The sequence below is a fragment of the Anomaloglossus baeobatrachus genome, chromosome 1, assembly GCF_048569485.1.
Source record: "Anomaloglossus baeobatrachus isolate aAnoBae1 chromosome 1, aAnoBae1.hap1, whole genome shotgun sequence".
NCBI classification, from domain to species: Eukaryota; Metazoa; Chordata; class Amphibia; order Anura; family Aromobatidae; genus Anomaloglossus; species Anomaloglossus baeobatrachus.
In genome coordinates, this window is record NC_134353.1 from 967,480,204 (window position 1) to 967,500,067 (window position 19,864).

At 45.3% G+C, this 19,864-nt stretch overlaps 1 protein-coding gene across 1 annotated transcript in view; it reads right to left on the reverse strand.

Moving 5' to 3' along the window:
- Positions 1 to 3,100: 3,100 nt before the first annotated feature.
- LOC142263985 (uncharacterized) overlaps positions 3,101 to 19,864 on the reverse strand; it is an 82,635-nt gene continuing 65,871 nt past the window's right edge. Inside the window, 9 exon segments of the mRNA XM_075332243.1 lie at positions 3,101 to 4,897; positions 5,260 to 5,335; positions 5,448 to 5,545; positions 5,639 to 5,717; positions 5,800 to 5,897; positions 10,676 to 10,799; positions 13,884 to 14,057; positions 14,348 to 14,430; positions 14,433 to 14,495. Coding sequence (XP_075188358.1) covers positions 3,222 to 4,897; positions 5,260 to 5,335; positions 5,448 to 5,545; positions 5,639 to 5,717; positions 5,800 to 5,897; positions 10,676 to 10,799; positions 13,884 to 14,057; positions 14,348 to 14,430; positions 14,433 to 14,495 — 2,471 coding nt within the window. The 3' untranslated portion in view covers positions 3,101 to 3,221.

Sequence of the window (19,864 nt, forward strand, 5' to 3'; positions counted from 1 at the left end):
ATGGAAGGAGCACCATTTGAATTTTGGAAAAGTTGAAATAAATTGCGCGCACCATGTCATATTAGCAGGGCCTCTTGGGTACCTATACATTAGAACCACCCCACAAGTGACCCCATTTTGGAAACTGGACCCCTCAAGGATTTTATTCAGGAGTATAGTAAGCATTTTGAATCCACAGGTACTTCACAAAAATGTTGCTGTAGCAACAATATTCTCACTGTTAGGCTATGTGGCCATGATCCAGCGACACGGCGTCTAGTACACAGTGTCAGCCTTCCTGCAGAGATGTGAGTGTTGTCCACGGGAGAACGCAGCTGCCCATATCCACGATTTGGGTTCAGGCTGCTGTGGACTTTAGTTCTATTCTACCTGCAAAGAACACTCATCTCCGCAGCATAAATTGACATGCTGAGGCTTGGGAAGCTGCACCACAGGTCGGTTTATGCTGCGGAGAAAAGAAGCACAGTGGGCATGGGATTTCTAAAAATCCTTCCACTGTGCTTCTACTGCACGATGCAGAGTTATGGATGCAGGGAAAACACTCTGCTCCTAAAACGCTGCAAACCCTGATTGTGGGCGCACAGCCTAAAATGCTACAATGTATGAATGGATAGATGTCAAACATATAACGTCCCACCCCCTGCATATTCTAAGCTAGCGCCCTTTAGTGCCTTTCATGCGGCAATAAAGGATGCCTAGCCTTGTATTTAGCCCAAAAAGAAAAAAAAAAATAATTAAAATAAATGACGTGGGGTCCCCCCTATTTTTGATAGCCAGCTAGGGTAAAGCAGACAGCTGTAGCCTGCAAACCACAGCTGACAGCTTCACCTTGGCTGGTGATCAATTTGGAGGGCTCCCCAAGCTGTTTTGTTTTTTTTTAATTATTTATAAATAAATAATTAAAAAAACAAAACAAAAACGTAGGGTCCCCCCAAATTAGATCACCAGCCAAGGTGAAGCTGACAGCTGGGGTCTGGTATTCTCAGGGTGGGAAGAGCCATGGTTATAAAAATAGCAGGCCACAGCCGCCCCAGAAGTGGCGCATCCATTAGATGCGCCAATCCTGGCGCTTTGCCCCAACTCATCCCGTTGCCCTGGAGCGGTGGCCAACGGGGTAATAAATGGGGTTGATACCAGATGTGTAATGTCACCTGGCATCAAGCCCAGCAATTAGTTATGTCACGGCGTCTATCACATACCTGACATAACTAATTGACAGTAATAAAAAAAAAAATTGACACCAAAAAAAAATCTTATTTGAAAAAACACTCCCCAACAACATTCCCTCTTTGATCAATTTATTGAAAAGAAGAAAAAAAAAATAGTGTCCCTGTTGTAATCCATTGTGAAAGTCCCGCGGCGATTCTGGACCTTCTAGAATATGGGGGGCACGTTCAGGGAACGTATCCCCCATTTTCTAGGAGTGTAGACCCTCCATTTGAGGAGAGTGGGTGCAAAGAATTTGCACCCACCCTCCCCGGGTCACAGCTGCAGAGTGCGAGCAGTGAGCCAGCGTCTCTGAGTCAGACACAGGAAGCTGAGCTGACAGCCGCGCTCTGCATGTGTGACCGGCGTGCACTGTGAAGGAGGAGGGGGCCGCGGGGGATCAGAGCTGAGACAGGTACGGGGGACACCGGGGAACACCGGGGTGGGAATAGGGGGTGACCTGGCAGGGCCTGGGGAGCAGGTTTCTGTCGTATGTGTCATAGCACATGCGACAGAAACCAGAGGAACAGGGTAAATGCGGCCGGCGCACCGGTGTGCGCGGCGCCATGTTCGATTTTCGGGAGGAAGGGGAGGGTGGGGGGACACTTTGGCGACACCGGGGAACCGGAGAGGACCGGGGGATGAGATTTATCTCCCATCTGACATGTTTGTTTATGCCAGATGGGAGATAAATTATTTTTTACCGGCGCGTTCATTTACTGTAAGGTGATCATCGGTAAACGGTGTGTACCGGTCATCAGGTGAGCGGGGACCGGAAAAACCGTCCAGAATCATGATCTCCAGGGTCTCAGCTACCCCCGGTAGCTGAGACCCCGGAAATTTTCCAACTCTGGGGGGCGCTAGACCCTTTTTTCCGACCGCCGTTAAAAAGCGGCGGTTTGGAAGAAGTACCCTAATTTGTCGCCGTTAAAAGGTGTATCGGCGGTCGTTAAGGGGTTAAATAACCACAATCATAACAAAACATGGAAACAGATAACTTTAAAGTTATACTGCATGGCTCAATTTGTAATGCAGAAATAGTAGAGAATCCCACTTTTTTATTCATTCATTTATTCATTAAATTTTATGTACAGCAAAATGGCACCACTGCCAAAAAAAGAAAAAAAACTGACAAACCTGAAGAAAAAGTGAATAAGGCTACTTTCACACATCCGGTTTGAGCAGTGCGGTTCAATCCGGCTGTGAAACCTATGCAACGGATGCTGCGAAAACACCGCATCCTTTGCATAAGTTTTTACATGCGGCCCGTCCGTTTTCTTCCGGTTGCGGCACGCTACTGAGCATGCGCAGTGGAAGAAACCGCATGCGGCGGTCGGATGCGTTTTTTGACGCATCCAGCGTCCAAAGGCATGCATTGGAAAATGCGCCGCAGCGGCCGGATGCGGTTTTTTTGCCGGAGCAAAAAACGTGCCAGGGAACGTTCCATCCGGCCGCTGCATCGGCTAAATCTGCCGCATGCGGCAAAAACCGGACGGAATGCAAGCCCATGCAGCACAATGCGGCGCCAATGCAAGTCAATGCTGGAAAAAAACGAAACCGGAGGCAAAAAAAAAAACGGTTTTGTTTTTTCAGCAGAGCGCCGGATTGTGCCGCACTGCTACAACCGGATGTGTGAAAGTAGCCTAAGAAAAAAACTATACATATTTGGTATTTGCGAAATAGCACCAATCCATAGAAGATGTAATCTTTCATGTATGTTAAACTGTAAAATAGAATATGTAAATATCAAAGAAAAAATTTATGTCTTTTATCAAATTGCCTGTAGCCACAGGAAATAAAAAGTTTTAAATGCTAGAATGGGAAAATAAAAAACACACACAAACTTGGTTCTTAAGGTGAAAAATAGACATGACTACAAGTCATTAAACCAAGTGTTCAAATTTATTTTTTTTGCTCTTACAGCATTTTCCACAATCCAAACTATTACAAGTTTTCTTCTTAATAATTTCCCTACTGAGACTTGAAATTCGATATTTTAAATATTTTTTACATACTTATATTGAACATCAAAGTGGCTTCTCTGTTGCGTGAGTTCTTTGATGTTTAACAAGGTTCGATTTATCTGTAAAACATTTTCCACATTGTGAACATGAATACGGCTTCTCCCCTGTGTGAATTCTCTTGTGTGTAAGCAGATTTGGTTTACTTAGAAAACATTTTCCACATTGCGAACATAAATATGGCCTCTCACCTGTGTGACTACGCTGATGATCCCTAAGTTTAGTTTTAGTAATAAAACATTTTCCACATTCTGAACAAGAAAATGGCTTTTCCCCTGTATGAATTCGCTGATGGGTAACAAAACTTGATTTATGTGTAAAACATTTCCCACATTCTGAACATGAAAACGGTTTCTCTCCTGCAAGAATTCTCTTATGAAGTCTCTGATGTGTAAGTAGATTTGGTTTACTAAGAAAGCATTTTCCACATAGCGAACATAAGAATGGCTTCTCTCCTGTGTGACTACGATGGTGATCTCTAAGTTTGGTTTTCGTAATAAAGCACTTTCCACATTCTGAACATGAATATGGTTTCACTCCTGTGTGGATTCTCTGATGATTAACAAAACTTGATTTATCTGTAAAGCTTTTCCCACATTCTGAACATGAATACGGTTTCTCTCCTGTGTGAATTCTCTTATGTTTAACAAAACTTGATTTATCTGAAAAACATTTCCCACATTCTAAACAGGAGTACGGCTTCTCCCCTGTGTGGACTCTTTGATGTTTAACAAGAGCTAATTCACGTGCAAAACACTTTCCACATTCTGAACATGAATGTAGCTTTTTTTCTGTGTGACTTCTCTCATGTCTAAGAAGACTTGATTTATCTGCAAAACATTTACCACATTCTGAACAGGAATATGGTTTATCTCCTGTGTGGATTCTCTGATGTTTAACAAGATCTGGCTGTTGTGCAAAACAGTTTCCACATTCTGAACATGAATAAGGTTTCTCTCCTGTGTGAATTCTATGATGTTTAACAAGACTTGATTGATCTGAAAAACATTTTCCACATTCTAAACAGGGGTATGGCTTCTCCCCTGTGTGACTTCTCTGATGTTTAACAAGACCTGATTGATGTGCAAAAAACTTTTCACATTCGGAACATGAATACGGCTTCTCTCCTGTGTGAATTCTCTGATGTTTAACAAAGCTAGACTGATCTGAAAAACATTTCCCACATTCTAAACAGGTGTACGGCTTTTCTCCTGTATGACTTCTCTGGTGTTTAACAAGACCAGACTGATGTGCAAAACATTTCCCACATTCTGAACATGAATATGGCTTCTCCCCTGTGTGTATTCTCCCATGTATAACAAGGTTTGATTTATTTGCAAAGCATTTCCCACATTCTGAACAGGAGTATGGCTTCTCATCTGTATGCGCGCCTCCAGGACTAAAAAGACATGAGCTTTTTATGAACTGTTTACCACATTGAAACAAATTACCGCATTGCAGATCTGTGCTTGTGGCATCAACCTGAGATTGAGCTGGATAAGGTTTCCCTTGATTGGGGGGATTATACAAAAGATTTGAACTGTGAAATCCTGAATTTACATCGATGGTAATTATGTTTTCTTCTGTAGACTGCCGTTTGATATCTTCATCCTCTACTTTAGAATTTAGTAGTAGCATAAAATTTTCATCAGAATTCTCACAGAAATTTTCTGTTAAATTTAAAAATAGATTATGTAAATTTTTCACAGAGATAACTTTGCATATATGTGAAATAAGTGATTCTGAATAATGGTGTATCTAAAGGACTGGATTAGGCCACATGCACACGTTGAGTATTTGGTCAGTTTTGTACCTCAGTATTTGTTCTATGCCTGGATTTCGCTACAATCAGAGGAGAAGCATAAATAGAAACACGGGTAACATGTCTGTTTTATCACCCACTACTGATTTTGGCTACAAATATTGAGGTAAAAAAAACTCATCAAATACTTAACATATGCACCAGGGCATAAAAAGAATCAGCTGGAAAAAAAAACCTCTGAATTAATTTTTTAAATGCATTAATACAAACCTGTGATGGTATGGACTAGAATTTCTTCCTTCACTTCTGCTTCAAACTCTTCATTAATATTAGTTTGATCTTCATCCTGATTTAAATCAATATAACAATTAAAATAGGAAACAACCAAAAGTCTACAACATCTAAGACTGGTCCACTGCCCCCTATACAGATCCGGTCCAGGGCTCAGCGACATCTACCTGATGAGTCTCCGGGACATTGTGCTCCTCCTCTGGACAGTCCTGGGGATACAGAGGACGGGGACATCTCTCTGGGGGATTTCTTTCCATGAGTTCATCTGTAGGAAACACACAGTGATGGAACAGATTGTGTCATCTGATGATGAGATTATGGTGACTTCAGAATAGACATGACAGTCTCCCCTCCTTACCCTGCAGATCGTCCCATAAATCCATCGTCTCTTCTGCTTCGTCAATAACCTCAACCTTAATATCAATCAGATCTTCAGCCTAAACAGACAAAAAAACATAAATCGAGCTCCGGTCCAATCACTTTATGGTCAGATGTTGTGGAGACATCAGCGCCATCTACCTGATGAGTCTCCAGGACATTGTGCTTCTCCTCTGGACAGTCCTGGGGACGCAGAGGACGGGGACATCTCTCTGGGGGATTTCTCCTCCTGGATCCATCTGTAGGAAACACAACCATACAAAGATTGAATCGGTCAGTCACTTCCCTCAACACCATTAATTATATATTTTTTCAACAGATTTTCACGGCTCCATTCATTCTCTCCAGAACCGACGAGTCCTGCACCCAGCGTTTTTCCGGCAACCTCATAGAAAATGATTGGACGGCGGTCAGGTAACTGACCTACAACTCCATATTGAAACGTGGATAAAGGTGCCCTGTTTGGGATACAAATATCCCAATTTGCCAATCATCGTGCGTCCCAGCAGTGGGAAATCCACTGATCGGTAAGTTGTTACCAATCCCCTGGACAGGTTAGAACTTATCTTCACTAGAGATCCCAGTGGTATCAGAGTTTTCTAAAAAAAAACCGTTCTTACTTGTCCATTGATACGAGGATTGTTATCTCTGGCATCATTTTGGGGATGCATAAAGCATATTATTTACTTAGAATTCTGCCATTTTTGTTTATAATTACAGAGTTGAAATGTATCTGTAATTGGGTTTTACTAATTCCGTATGAAAAATACTTTTCTAATCAGGACATCAAATTCTGAGAGCCACAGTGGTTAGGATTCTGGAGATGAAATCGTGTGACGCTTTGATTTTTTGCGGGACAAGCTGTAGTTCACAATAATATTTTATGGCAGGCGAGATGAACAAAAAACAGCACTTTTCGGCGAGATTTTCCTTTTATTTATGGTGTTCAGCATATTCAGCATATTGACGTGTTCAGCAAACAAACGGTTCTGCACAACCTTGCTAGGCCCTTTCCAGTGCCAGGGAGGAGTAAGATCATCGGGTCCTCACGTTGTGTGGGTCTCGGGTGCACGTAGACGAAGAAAAGATGAAATTGCAAGCATCCTTAGAAGTAGAAAGCCACGGCACATCTAGCGAGTATCCCAAAAGTGCTTTACTTTATTCCAAAAGTGCATTAATATAGCGGGCAGAGGACCGGGTGCAGGTCTCCTGGGGACGACGGCTGTTTCGTACCTCTTGCTACCTGTTGAAGTACCAAGAGGTACGAAACGGCCGTGGTCCCCAGGAGACCCGCACCCGGTCCTCTGCCTGCTATTTTAATGCACTTTTGGAATTAAATAGTGCACCTTCGGGATACTTGCTGGATGTGCCGTGGCTTTCTACTTCTATGGATGCTTAGAATTGACATGTTCCCTTTAATCTGATGGTAGATGCAATTATGGAATTGATCAATTTCTATGTTTTTGGATTTTTTTAAGGGAATCTTTCACCAAGTTTTCACAATATAAACAAAGGCCACCAGCTTTAGGTTATGTGCCCACGATCAGTACTCACTATGTCCTAGACGCAGCGTGTCCTGACCTGCGGGGCTGCGAGCCTCCTCCGCAGGAGAACACAGGAGACCACAGCTGCTCGTACCCACAATCCTGCTTGTGTTCTCCCTACGGACGAGGCCTGTGACTCCGCAGCAAACAGTTGACATGCTGCGGTCTGGAAAGACGCTCCGCAGGTCAGTGTTTACTGCGGAACAAAAAAAGCACAGTGAGCATGGGACTTCTAGAAATGCATCCACTATGCTTGTACTGTACAACGCAGCGTTTTGGACGCAGCTGACGCATTCTACATCCAAAATGCTGCAAACACTGATCGTAGGCACGCAGCCTTAATGCCTTTTGTACAGTAGTCCAGCAACTTGTATTTAAGTCCCAACCCCCTCTGCAGATTGAAAAAAATACCCTCTATAACCCCCGAGCATCTCCTCTACTGCCTCAATCGCCATCCTCCTGCCCGGCTTCATGTGACGTATATGAATTGGGGCTACCGTCTGTTATGGTAACCTATCGGCACGAAAGGGCCACTAAGACCCGAGCAGCGCACCGGCGAGTACATGGAGGTTTAAGTGCTGCTTTCATAGATTGACACCGACATTTAAATTGTTACATTGCAGTGATCAGAGCTCAGCTCCGATCACTGCTGATACAGGCAGGTGCCGCTTATGTAATGCATAGGTGGCAATGACCTGCAACAAAACCGCACAGAGGTCATTAGCTAGTAAAAAAAAAAAAAAGGTTCAGAAATTCCAATGTAAAACAATTATTTTTATTGATCAGCATTAAAAGTAGAAAAATTGATAAAACGTGAGATCACAGAATTAATAAGAGGAACGTAAAGCATAAGACAATGAGCACCACAGAAAATGCAATATATAAAGCGGAGTGTATGTCTGTGTGTATATATATATATATATATATATGTGTGTGTGTGTGTAGGCATGTGTGTGTGTGTATATATATATATATATGTGTGTGTGTGTGTGTGTAGGCATGTGTGTGTGTGTGTATATATATATATATGTGTGTGTGTGTGTAGGCATGTGTGTGTGTGTGTATGTGTATATGTGTGTGTATATATATATGTGTGTATGTGTATGTGTATGTGTGTGTGTGTGTGTGTGTGTGTGTGTGTGTGTGTGTGTGTGTGTGTGTGTGTGTATACTAAAGGAATCAGCACCGTCGCATTTACAATCGCGAAATTTTGCACACACGCCTCATGTGACTCAGGGCGGGTCGTAGACTATGTTTTGACAGGAAAATGTAACTCCGTGCTTTACAGTTACTCTCCAAAAAATCTGCCTCCATTAAAGTGAATTTAGCTGCGAGCTACAGGTTATTAATAGCAGCTCTGAATGGTTGCTATAGGAACAAAGGACAGTCATAGTATAAGAAGCTTATGTTTGAGGTAATAAGATATCGGTGGGGAGACGGATACAGACAAAGAAAGAGGCACACAGGGAAAGAGACAGACAGAGATAGACAGGGAAAAAGAGACAAAGGCAGACAGGGAAAGAGACAGGGAAAAATACACAAACAGAGATAGAGATACAGAAATAGACAGACAGGGAAAGAAATACAGACACACAGAGGCAGACACACAGAGGCAGACACACAGAGGCAGAGACACAGAGGCAGAGACACAGAGTGATAGAGACAGACAGAGACAGACAAACACTGATAGACAGACAGACCCACTGACAGAATTGAGTATAATCAATGGCACTTCCTTAGGATGGTAAGTAATGTGTTGATAGAGAGGGGTGCACTCAGTGGGTTCCAAGGCCAAGATACTTAATATTGACACAAGGCACTCCCAAACTGATGCTGTGATTCTTTATTAGATAATAAATGTGCATAAATAAATGAACGTCTTTCGGTCTCCACCGGACCTTCATTAATTGCACATTAGGAGACTTGAGAGTGCTTGTGAATAGCGCGGTATCACCACTGCATGGGAGACTCAAGTCTCCTAATGTGCAACTGATGAAGGTCTGAAGACCGAAAGACGGTCATTTATTTATGCACATTTATTATCTAATAAAGAATCACAGCATCAATTCAGGAGTGCCTTGTGTCAATATTAAGACCAACTGACAGAGATAGACACAGACAGACAAAGACACAGACAGACAGAGAGACATAGACAGACAAAGACACAGACACACACAGACAAATAGAGACAGAGAGAAACAGATAAAGAGACACAGAGACAGACAGGGAAAGAGACAGACAGGGAAAGAGACAGACAGGGAAAGAGACAGACAGACACAGACAGATATACAGAGAGACATAGACAGACAAAGACACAGACAGATATACAGAGAGACATAGACAGACAGACACACACACACAGACAAATAGAGACAGAGAGAAACAGATAAAGAGACACAGAGACAGACAGGGAAAGAGACAGACAGACACACAGACAAATAGACACAGATAGAGAGTGACAGACAAAGAGATACAGAGACAGACAAAGAGATACAGAGACAGACAAAGAGATACAGAGACAGACAAAGAGATACAGAGACAGACAGGGAAAGAGACAGGGAAAGAGACAAACAGACAGAAATAGACACAGACAGACAAAACACAGACAGACAAAGACACAGACAGACAAAGACAGACAGATATACAGACAGACACACAGACAGAGAGAGACACAGAAAGAGAGAGACACAGAAAGAGATAGATAAAGACATACAGAGACAGACAGAAGCAGACAGGGAAAGAGACAGATAGAGAGATAGACAGACATACAGAGAGTGGGAGAGAGACAGTGACACAGTTACTATCTCGGGCAATTCCCGCGTACTACAACTAGTAATTAATAATAACACAAATATAGACAGCTCCATCAAGGAAATCCCTCTATAGAGTGCAATGTGATGTTCAACAATAACAGATACAATAAAGTGCTCCTGTGCAGAAAAATAATGCGTACAAAGCGGATATGAAAATAGCCAACATTGCTGTGATATTAAACCAAAAATTATAATAAGTAGTGATCATACAAGTGTAAATAACTCCTATTATAAGTTATTACATGAGGTGACCACTGCATTAAATTGTAAATAAGAGACAGAATTATCCATCCTAATACAACACGTGCTGAAAGAACAGGACGATAGCTATGTAGTAAAGTCATATGTGCACAAGATGGCGCTGATATGAATAAGGTATATAGTGCAATATCGCTTATGCCTAAATTATATATATCATATGTAAGCAGCCACAACACCCTAACTGGCCATGAGTCAATCATAGCCAACCATAATTGCCTGAATGAAAAGTGCAATGTGCCTCGGTCCTCACACCCTGACGTATGTTTCGCCCTGCTTCTAACGCCCCCCGTACATCTTGAACACAAAGATCAGTTACTGGATGTAGAAGTCACATAAAAAAAAAATCAGATACAGAAATATCTGTGACCGACACAAACTAATATCAGGTGACTGAATTACCTGGTGATGTCACCGGCCGCCGCTCCTCCATCATCACCTCCTCGTACCGCTCCTTGTGTCCTTCTACATACTCCCACTCCTCCATGGAGAGAAAGACAGCGACATCCTGACACCTTATAGGAACCTGACAACAATGACACCGACATCACCCAGAATCCTCCAGTGCCTCCTGTATAATGTCCCAGCAGTCACCTCTCCCCTCATCACCCAGAATCCTCCAGTGCCTCCTGTATAATGTCTCAGCAGTCACCTCTCCGCTCATCACCCAGAATCCTCCAGTGCCTCCTGTATAATGTCCCAGCAGTCACCCCTCCCCTCATCACCCAGAATCCTCCAGTGCCTCCTGTATAATGTCTCAGCAGTCACCTCTCCCCTCATCACCCAGAATCCTCCAGTGACTCCTGTATAATGTCTCAGCAGTCACCTCTCCCCTCATCACCCAGAATCCTCCAGTGCCTCCTGTATAATATCCCAGCAGTCACCTCTCCCCTCATCACCCAGAATCCTCCAGTGCCTCCTGTATAATGTCCCAGCAGTCACCTCTCCCCTCATCACCCAGAATCCTCCAGTGCTTCCTGTATAATGTCTCAGCAGTCACCTCTCCCCTCATCACCCAGAATCCTCCAGTGCTTCCTGTATAATGTCCCAGCAGTCACCTCTCCCCTCATCACCCAGAATCCTCCAGTGACTCCTGTATAATGTCCCAGCAGTCACCTCTCCCCTCATCACCCAGAATCCTCCAGAGCTTCCTGTATAATGTCTCAGCAGTCACCTCTCCCCTCATCACCCAGAATCCTCCAGTGCTTCCTGTATAATGTCCCAGCAGTCACCTCTCCCCTCATCACCCAGAATCCTCCAGTGCCTCCTGTATAATGTCCCAGCAGTAACCTCTCCGCTCATCACCCAGAATCCTCCAGTGCCTCCTGTATAATGTCCCAGCAGTCACCTCTCCCCTCATCACCCAGAATAGTCCAGTGCCTCCTGTATAATGTCCCAGCAGTCACCTCTCCCCTCATCACCCACAATCCTCCAGTGCTTCCTGTATAATGTCCCAGCAGTCACCTCTCCCCTCATCACCCAGAATCCTCCAGTGCTTCCTGTATAATGTCCCAGCAGTCACCTCTCCCCTTATCACCCAGAATCCTCCAGTGCCTCCTGTATAATGTCCCAGCAGTCACCTCTCCCCTCATCACCCAGAATCCTCCAGTGCTTCCTGTATAATATCCCAGCAGTCACCTCTCCCCTCATCACCCAGAATCCTCCAGTGCTTCCTGTATAATGTCCCAGCAGTCACCTCTCCCCTCATCACCCAGAATCCTCCAGTGCTTCCTGTATAATGTCCCAGCAGTCACCTCTCCGCTCATCACCCAGAATCCTCCAGTGCCTCCTGTATAATATCCCAGCAGTCACCTCTCCCCTCATCACCCAGAATCCTCCAGTGCTTCCTGTATAATGTCCCAGCAGTCACCTCTCCCCTCATCACCCAGAATCCTCCAGTGCTCCCTGTATAATGTCCCAGCAGTCACCTCTCCCCTCATCACCCAGAATCCTCCAGTGCTTCCTGTATAATGTCCCAGCAGTCACCTCTCCCCTCATCACCCAGAATCCTCCAGTGCTCCCTGTATAATGTCCCAGCAGTCACCTCTCCCCTCATCACCCAGAATCCTCCAGTGCTTCCTGTATAATGTCCCAGCAGTCACCTCTCCCCTCATCACCCAGAATCCTCCAGTGCTTCCTGTATAATGTCCCAGCAGTCACCTCTCCCCTCATCACCCAGAATCCTCCAGTGCCTCCTGTATAATGTCCCAGCAGTCACCTCTCCGCTCATCACCCAGAATCCTCCAGTGCCTCCTGTATAATGTCCCAGCAGTCACCTCTCCCCTCATCACCCAGAATCCTCCAGTGCCTCCTGTATAATGTCCCAGCAGTCACCTCTCCGCTCATCACCCAGAATCCTCCAGTGCCTCCTGTATAATGTCCCAGCAGTCACCTCTCCCCTCATCACCCAGAATCCTCCAGTGCTTCCTGTATAATGTCCCAGCAGTCACCTCTCCCCTCATCACCCAGAATCCTCCAGTGCCTCCTGTATAATGTCCCAGCAGTCACCTCTCCGCTCATCACCCAGAATCCTCCAGTGCTTCCTGTATAATGTCCCAGCAGTCACCTCTCCCCTCATCACCCAGAATCCTCCAGTGCTTCCTGTATAATGTCCCAGCAGTCACCTCTCCCCTCATCACCCAGAATCCTCCAGTGCCTCCTGTATAATGTCCCAGCAGTCACCTCTCCGCTCATCACCCAGAATCCTCCAGTGCCTCCTGTATAATGTCCCAGCAGTCACCTCTCCCCTCATCACCCAGAATAGTCCAGTGCCTCCTGTATAATGTCCCAGCAGTCACCTCTCCCCTCATCACCCACAATCCTCCAGTGCTTCCTGTATAATGTCCCAGCAGTCACCTCTCCCCTCATCACCCAGAATCCTCCAGTGCTTCCTGTATAATGTCCCAGCAGTCACCTCTCCCATTATCACCCAGAATCCTCCAGTGCCTCCTGTATAATGTCCCAGCAGTCACCTCTCCCCTCATCACCCAGAATCCTCCAGTGCTTCCTGTATAATATCCCAGCAGTCACCTCTCCCCTCATCACCCAGAATCCTCCAGTGCTTCCTGTATAATGTCCCAGCAGTCACCTCTCCCCTCATCACCCAGAATCCTCCAGTGCTTCCTGTATAATGTCCCAGCAGTCACCTCTCCGCTCATCACCCAGAATCCTCCAGTGCCTCCTGTATAATATCCCAGCAGTCACCTCTCCCCTCATCACCCAGAATCCTCCAGTGCTCCCTGTATAATGTCCCAGCAGTCACCTCTCCCCTCATCACCCAGAATCCTCCAGTGCTCCCTGTATAATGTCCCAGCAGTCACCTCTCCCCTCATCACCCAGAATCCTCCAGTGCTTCCTATATAATGTCCCAGCAGTCACCTCTCCCCTCATCACCCAGAATCCTCCAGTGCTTCCTGTATAATGTCCCAGCAGTCACCTCTCCCCTCATCACCCAGAATCCTCCAGTGCTTCCTGTATAATGTCCCAGCAGTCACCTCTCCCCTCATCACCCAGAATCCTCCAGTGCTTCCTGTATAATGTCCCAGCAGTCACCTCTCCCCTCATCACCCAGAATCCTCCAGTGCTTCCTGTATAATGTCCCAGCAGTCACCTCTCCGGTCAGCAGCTCAATCATCTTGCTGCTGAGCTCTAGGATCTTCTTCTTGCTCCTCTCATGTATTGGGGGAGGGGCTGTGATGGGGCTCCGGCTCCGCCCTCCTGACTCCTGGAGATGGATGAGGGGAGTCACACATTCCCCCGGTGTCTTCCTCACTATTGTGTAATCCTGTGGATGGAGATAGACACTTAGTGAGGAGATTTTCTTCCTGACTCCAGATCTAACAATCAGTATAAATTCCGGGATCAATAACCGTCTCCAGTAATCTGCAATATTATTACACTCAGGACAGACATTCAGGCCCCTCTACAACTCTTATAGCGAGATCACTATGACAACTCCTCCTGGCAGAGGGCTCCAGTGTCACTGCTCTTACAGTAGAGAATCCTTTCCTTCCTATTCTGGATTTCCTCTCCTCGATGTCACATAACACAATGATAGGAATGTGGAGGAGTTACCTCTCCGCTCAGCAGGGAGATGATCTCCAGGGTGAGGGTTAATAATCTTCTGCTGATCTCATTCCCGTCCTCGTCCATCCTCGGGGGTCATTCACAAGAAGGAGGGATGAAATCTTGATCAGTTGGAGGGATCTCGTCCTGCCTGTGTCTTTATTATAAAGGAGAAGATGGAAATAATAGGTGATAATATAACCTTTAGTGGGTTAAATCCCTACTCTGAGTCTAGGAGTCCAGTAGGTGGGGTCAATCAGTGGCTGTTTTTTTGCTGACCAGGGAGGTTGTATGATTTTTAAAAACTTTTTTAGTGCGCACTTTTAAAGGGAATGTATCAACAGGTTTTAGCTATGGAATCTGAGAGCAGAATGATAAGGGGCAGAGACCCGGATTCTGCAGATGTATAATTTACTGGGCTATAACAAAAAGAGACACCTGCACTCTGCAATACTAAGATATGTTAACAATGAATATAGGAATATGAATGGATTACTGCTAATAAAAAAAACCCATAAAAATTTAGATACCTAGCATATATAAAAGGCCAGTTTTATGTGAGCCCAACAGCCAACGTCAAGGCGGATCTCTTAATGTTGGGTTATATATAGAGATTTTCGTTAATAAATGCACACAGTATCCGTTTTATTATTCGTCCCATTCAGTTGCCTACGTCTTTTATTTAATTATCCAGAATGTTTCCCTCATAAATATTTTTTTCTGCTGCTATCTGCTCTTCGTTTAGGCAGATTAACTTTTTCCACTCCATGAAAAAAATAGCTTTATTATCTTTTGCTTTTTGTGAGAGAATACAAGCCATTTTGTGTACTAAAGAAACCATCTTGTCTTATAACTGAAGGCTGTCATACACTGTGTGCAGAATTATTAGGCAGATGAGTATTGTGATCACATGATGCTTTTTATACATGTCGTCCTACTCCGCGCTGTATAGGCTGAGAGCCAACTACCAATGAAGTAACTCAGGTGATGAGCATCTCTGTAATGAGGAGGGGTGCGGTGTAATGACACAACACCCTATATAAGGGGGGCTTCATTATTAGGCAACTTCCTTTCCTTTGGCAAAATGGGTCAGAAGAGAGATTTGACTGGCTCTGAAAAGTCCATATTGTGCGATGTCTTGCAGAGGGATGCAGCAGTCTTGAAATTGCCAAACGTTTGAAGCGTGATCACCGAACAATCAAACAGTCCATGGCAAATAGCCAACAGGGTCGCAAGAAGCGTGTTGGGCAAAAAATCCGCAAAATAACTGCCCATGAATTGAGGAGAATCAGGCGTGAAGCTGCCAAGATGCCATTTTCCACCAGTTTGGCCATATTTCAGAGATGCAACGTTACTGGAGTATCAAAAAGCACAAGGTGTGCCATACTCAGGGACAGGCCAAGGTAAGGAAGGCCAAAAACCACCACCTCTGACCAAGAAACATAAGATAAAACCTCAAGACTGGGCCAAGAAATATCTTAAGACTGATTCTTCACAGGTTTTATGGACTGATGAAATGAGAGTGACTCTGGATGGGCAGATGGATGGGCCAGAGCCTGGATCAGTAAAGGGCAGAGAGCTCCACTCAGACGCCAGCAAGGTGGAGGTGGGGACTGGTATGGGCTGGGGTCAGCAAAGATCAACTTGTGGGACCTTTTCAGGTTGAGGATGGAGTGAAGCTCAACTCCCAGACCTACTGCCAGTTTCTGGAAGACAACTTCTTCAAGCAGTGGTACAGGAAGAAGTCGCTATCGCTCAAGAAAACATGATTTTCCTGTAGGACAATGCTCCATCACATGCATCCAACTACTCCACAGCGTGGCTGGCCAGTAAAGGTCTAAAAGATGAAAAATAATGACACGGCCCCCTTGTTCACCTGATCGGAACCCTATAGAGAACCTGTGGTCCCTCATAAAATGTGAGATCTACAGGGAGGGAAAACAGTGCACCTCTGGGAGCAGTGGCTGGAGGCTGTGGAGGCTGCTGCACGCAATGTTGATGGCAAACAGATCAAGCAATGACAGAATCTATGGATGGTCGGCTGCTGAGTGTCATCAGAAAGAAAGGGGGCGATATATATATATTGGGCACTCATTTTTTGGGTTTTGTTTTTGCATGTCAGAAATGTTTTTCTACATTTTGTGCAGTTATATTGGTTACCTGGTGACAATAAACAAGTGAGATGGGAATAGATTTGGTTTTTATTAAGTTGCCTAATAATTCTGCACAGTAATAGTCACCTGCACAAACAGAATCCTCCTAAGAAGCCAAATCTAAAAAACCCCTCCAACTGCCAAAAATATTAAGCGCTGATATTTATGAGTCTTTTAGGCTGATTGAGAACATAGTTGTTGATCAATAATAAAAAAATCCTCCAAAATACAACTTGTCTAATAATTCTGCACACGGTGTAGGGTTCAGGTTACATTGATGGGTGGGGAGTTTTCACATTTCTGCACACGCCTGCAGCTCTTATTGGTGTATGGTAATTTCTTTGTGTGAGGTACTACTGTATATAAACTGGTCACATGATGTAATAAACAAGAAACTTTCAGTACACCATGTTAGGCTGTGCTGCATTGTTTTCTCAATGCGATTGTAAGACAAATTTTATTAATTTGGACTTCCAAGGCATAGAAGCAGAGCGTTTCGCTCACACTTTCATGTGGTCTTATTGTCTTTTCTATCAGTGTAGTGAATGTTAACAAACACTTGTGATATTATTTTGTCGGTGTATCCCCTCCCTTTTCTTCTGGTACTTATCTGAACACATTCCTTCTTATCTGTAGAATCATGAATCATGAATCATGGGGGAAAATATGTTTGGATCTTAAAAAAACCTCCCCAAAAGGAATAGATGATGTGTGAGAGGGGTGGCAGCTGTCAGCGCGTACAATGGTGTCACCACTGACAGGTTTTCTGTCCACGCGTTTAGTGACACATATACCAGACAATGAAAATCCACACGATTAGCGGGACCAGTACGGTATATGTGGAGTGTAACTTAATTATTTGAACACCAATTATGTTAACATCTGGTATGAACGATGCGTGGCCGACCCAGACGACCAAAATGTCGTCTACACAGTGACCACACCAGACCACGTCTTGCGAAAATAGAATATCAGCGGAAAAGATGAGAAATTCTTCCAACAGGTGACAAATGATATCACCAACGTAAATGATAAACGAGATCCCAAAGGTGCCTCTAGTGATGGGCGAACTCGATCTGTAAAGATCGGGGATCGTGTACATGGTCCCGATCACGAGCTTTCCTGGGAAGCTAATGTTACCCATCAAATCCAGTTCGGGTCCAGGGGCTGTAAACCTCCCCCCCCCCAAAAAAAAAAAAGCACATCCATTAATTAAAAGACATTATGATCATACTTACAGGACCCACGACGTGCCCTGCAGACTGTCTCCTGCTGCTTCCTCGTACGATCATTGCTGTGCCCCCCCGGTAACCACCACTGACAAAAAGGACCTTCCATGACATCATAGCCATGTGACCAGTCTGATGTGAATGTTATATTACCTTATTGGTACAGCCTGGTCACATGACTATGACGTCATCAAAGGTCCTGGTAACTGAACTTTGATTGTCACTGTGCGAGTGTTGCTTCACATCACGGCGCACAATTTCCTCACCGGAGCGGGTCAGCTGTATGTGTTTCCATGCAACTGATGCGCTCGTGTCTGGAAATTGTGTGCCATGATGCGAGACACAAGTGGACTCATCCCCTCACTATCAGCCTGCTTCTCCCTCTTTACAGAGCGATGTAGCAGAGCTGACAAGGCTCTCTCTGCTTCTCACTGTGCATAGACTGTGTCTGTACACAGTGATGAAGTTGACATTGCTGTCCCTGCGGATTATGTCGGACTAAGGATTTTTTGATAATAAAGATGGAGTCTCTAAATTTTTTTTTGTTTTATTTCTAATAAAAAAATTTTTACTGTTTACTAGAAATTCATGGTGGCCATGTCTAATTTGGCATGACACCATGAATTTCGGGCTTAGCACCATCTGAGAATACAAAGCTAGTATTAACCCCTTTATTACCCAGCGTGCCACCCTGTACCAGGGCTGCTGTACGAGCTGGGTAAAGCGTCTGGAAATGGCACTAAGAAACAATGCGCTGTTTCCAGGGGCGGCTACGGACTGCTGAGAATCCCAGCCCCCAGCTGCCTGGCTGTACCTGACTGGCGATCAAAATCTCCGGACACGAGCGCATCAGCTGCATGGAAACACACGCAGCCGACTGCTCCTGTCGGGAGGTTGTGCGACACTCGCACAGTGACTATCAAAGTTCAGTTACCAGGACCTTTGATGACGTCATAGTCATGTGACCAGGCTGTAAAGAATGAGTTAATACAACATTCACACCTGACTGGTCACACACAGGACGTCATGGAAGGTTCTTTTAGTCAGCGGTGGTTACCGGGATGGTACAGCAATGATCGGACAGAAGCAGAAGTGGCCGGAGACAGAGTCTGCAGGACGCGTCGCGGGACCTGTAAGTATAACAATGTAATTATGAACTATATTCTTTATTTTACAGCCCCCCCCCACCCCCCCGCCCCATCACATAACTCTAAAGTCCAAGATCGGTGATTGGACGCAAGATCGCGTTCTCGATCCTGATCTTTACAAAACGATCAAGCGCAGCTCCGGATCCCGACCATCGGGGATCGCCCATCACCAGGTGACTCTTTGATTTGCAAATAAAACTCCTCATTGAAAATAAAAATTATGTTGCAAAAAAAATGGATGACGACAAAATAAATGCATCTAACTCCAACCTACATTCCCCGCACCGGTCAGGATGGAGGGAGACAGCTGTGAAAGTCTCAGTGTTTCTGCCATTAGTGCTCGCACGAGGTGAGGTCGTGGCCTCCTCCCTCATATCACTCCCTACTAAAGTCAGCAATGTCTCCAGTCACCAAATCAAATTATCAAAAGCCTGAAGGAGCCACAACGTCCTGTATATGGGCTGGTATGTGTGGAATTAAGCGCTGACCAGATCGATCCACCCAAGTCATGAATCCCTCACAGACAGAGGTCTGGGCTCCTTCCTACAAGGTCACTGGCCTTCCTATGGGGTCTGTGCTCCTCCCTGTGGGGTCTGTGCTCCTCCCTGTGGGGTCTGTGCTCCTCTCTGTGGGGTCTAGGCTCCTTCCTGTGGGGTCTGGGCTCCTTCCTGTGGGGTCTGGGCTCCTTCCTGTGGGGTCTGGGCTCCTTCCTGTGGGGTCTGGGCTCCTTCCTGTGGGGTCTGGGCTCCTTCCTGTGGGGTCTGGGCTCCTTCCTGTGGGGTCTGGGCTCCTTCCTGTGGGGTCTGGGCTCCTTCCTATGGGGTCTGTGCCCCTCTCTATGGGGTCTGTGCCCCTCTCTATGGGGTCTGTGCCCCTCTCTATGGGGTCTGTGCTCCTTCCTGTGGGATCTGTGCCCCTCTCTATGGGGTCTGTGCCCCTCTCTATGGGGTCTGTGCTCCTTCCTGTGGGACCTGTGCTCCTTCCTGTGGCCTCTGT